The sequence below is a fragment of the Alosa alosa genome, chromosome 7 (assembly GCF_017589495.1).
Source record: "Alosa alosa isolate M-15738 ecotype Scorff River chromosome 7, AALO_Geno_1.1, whole genome shotgun sequence".
NCBI lineage: Eukaryota > Metazoa > Chordata > Actinopteri > Clupeiformes > Clupeidae > Alosa > Alosa alosa.
Genome location: NC_063195.1, coordinates 25,917,098 through 25,919,597, shown reverse-complemented (window position 1 = coordinate 25,919,597; position 2,500 = coordinate 25,917,098). Strand labels below are relative to the sequence as shown.

At 47.5% G+C, this 2,500-nt stretch overlaps 1 protein-coding gene across 2 annotated transcripts in view; it reads right to left on the bottom strand.

Annotated features, from left to right (window-relative positions):
• The window catches only part of kcnq5b (potassium voltage-gated channel, KQT-like subfamily, member 5b), a 160,718-nt gene that overhangs the window by 24,058 nt on the left and 134,160 nt on the right, over positions 1–2,500 (bottom strand). For both annotated transcript variants that reach the window (XM_048247236.1, XM_048247237.1), the window contains exon 4: positions 1,770–1,945. In XM_048247236.1, the coding sequence (XP_048103193.1) occupies positions 1,770–1,945 (176 nt within the window). The remainder of the gene's footprint in view (positions 1–1,769; positions 1,946–2,500) is intronic.

The window sequence follows — 2,500 nt, the reverse complement described above, 5'->3', positions numbered from 1 at the left end:
ATGTGTATAAACTATCACCCAGTCAATTACTGACCCAAACTATCCCACAGTTTGGCAGTCTGATCCAAACTTTCCCACACACACACACACACACACACACACACACACACACACACACACACACACACACACACACTCACACACACACACACAAACACACACACACACACACACACACACACACACACACACACACACACACACACTCACACACACACACACACACACACACACAGCAAGACTCGAAACTCCACTGCCCGGGTCAGGCCAAAGTGGTAGTCAAAGTTACAACACAATTTAGGGTTACCTGCCAGGGTTGCCCAAGTTTGAACCAACAGTTTGAATGTAGCTTGGCAAGGTGGGAAGAGAGAACCAAATGCAGTTTCCTGTCGCTGACCTCATCGTGACCCTTCCACTGCCCTGACCTCTCTAGACTGACGCAGGAGCTCCAGCGTCAGAGCTGGACACCTCCCAGATTCAGCTCCCATCTCTCCCATCTGGGATTAATCCCCAAAACTGAATATGTTTTCGTTCCCTAGCACTGCATAATCCTACCCCCACCCCGGGAGATAATAGCAAAAGATTACTGGGGCACAATCACCGGTGTCAGTGATGGATACTGAAGAGAAGATCAGACAAATAAAATAAATAAATAATGTGAATACCTAGATATTGCGTCGTGAACTACATCCGCTAGCATAAATCGCTACTCGCTAAATGCATAGACATTCATGAATGCTGCAGACATAACAAGGAGACCCCTGACCCAGTCCAGAGGACGACTCTAAAAAGACATACACATACATGAAGAGCAACAGACTGCAGACGCAATCCTGGTGACGGACGGTCGGTCTGGCTGACCTCTGCATAGTGTTTTGCAGGGGCGGGTGGATTACATTTGCAGTTGCGGTTGACGTTGGGGTTAGGGGGTGATAGATGGGGGAGACACGGCCGGCTTTCTTGTTCTGCTCCTGCTGTCATGTGTTGCAACCCAGGCTGATCCTCCTGAGACGGAGGGGGGTCGATTTTTTCCAGACCATTTAAGGACACCGGCAGCATACACCTAAGGTTGCTTACATTGTCCTGCTGGTGCCCGGACAACTCAAGGTGAGACAGACAGACAGACATACGGGTAGGCGGGCTCTTTGAGAGTTCACCCCCCCCCCCCACCCCAGTTCAAGAGCTCCAGCTTGCAAGCAGTCACACATCCCATGACCCGGTATTCACTGAGAGCACTTATTGAAGCCAGACTTGGACCATTATGAGTCCAAGTAACATAGTGTTGAAAACCACTTCCATTTGTCTTATTTGTCTTTGAAAGAAAGATTCATCCATTACATTTGAGACTTTCTTAGTGGTGTGTGCCTACTAAGTATTTAGCAGACTCTTTCTTTAGTGTTTGTTCTCTCAACACACAAAGCCCTAAGCACTGACATAATCATCTTAAGACTGACAACAGCATCTTAACACTGGCAGTTGACTTAGAAGAACACAAACAGTTATATTCACAATTACATTGACTTTGACATAGATATTAGAAAGCAATATACCGCTTGGGCATCAGAACATAGATAAATAGCGCCGCCATCTTGGTGGGGGCAACAGTCACTGGAGGCCAATGGAGAACCAGGTGACGAACTCGACGGACAATGCGGTATCTAGCTTTCTAATATCTATGGACTTTGAGTAATGTAGACAAAGTATGTGAGCAAGCATTGTGGTCAGTGTAGTTTTTTTCAAAAGGAGGGGCAGCTGAGGTTCTGGCCCACCTTGCTGTGTGCATAAACTACAGATCCCAGCAGCTTCCAGGTGCCTCCGCGCCGGTCCATGCGCACCATGCGCAGGATCTGCAGGAAACGCAGGCTGCGGAGTGCCGACGTCGCAAAGATGTTGCCTTGGCTGCCAGCCGATACCACGGCAACAGAGGCGATGAGCACGATGATGTCTGGAGAGGAAAAAAGAGAAGAGGACATGAGCAAAAAAAAGAAAAAAAGAGAAAAAGAGAAGAAAAGAAAAGAGAAGAGAAGAGAAGAAATAAGAGAAGAGAGGAGAGTAGAGGAGAGAAGAGAGGAGAGGAGAGGAGAGTAGAGGAGAGGAGAGGAGAGTAGAGGAGAGAAGAGAAGAGAAGAGAGGAGAGAAGAGAGGAGAGGAGAGGAGAGGAGAGAAGAGAGGATAGAAGAGAAGAGAAGAGAGGAGAGGAGAGAAGAGAAGAGAAGAGAAGAGAAGAGAAGAGAAGAGAAGAGAAGAGAGGAGAGGAGAGGAGAGGAGAGAAGAGAAGAGAAGAGAAGAGAAGAGAAGAGAAGAGAAGAGAGGAGAGAAGAGAAGAGAAGAGAAGAGAAGAGAGGGCCCTGTAGTGTAAACTGAAGACTAAAAATCAGAGTAACAGACTGACTTGCTGAGCAACACTGTTAAGCTGTGTATTGCGCTCTTCCTCTAACCACAATCCAGAGGTGGAAAACAGCAGGTGCTCAACCCACTGCTCAAACAACTCCTCTTTAAA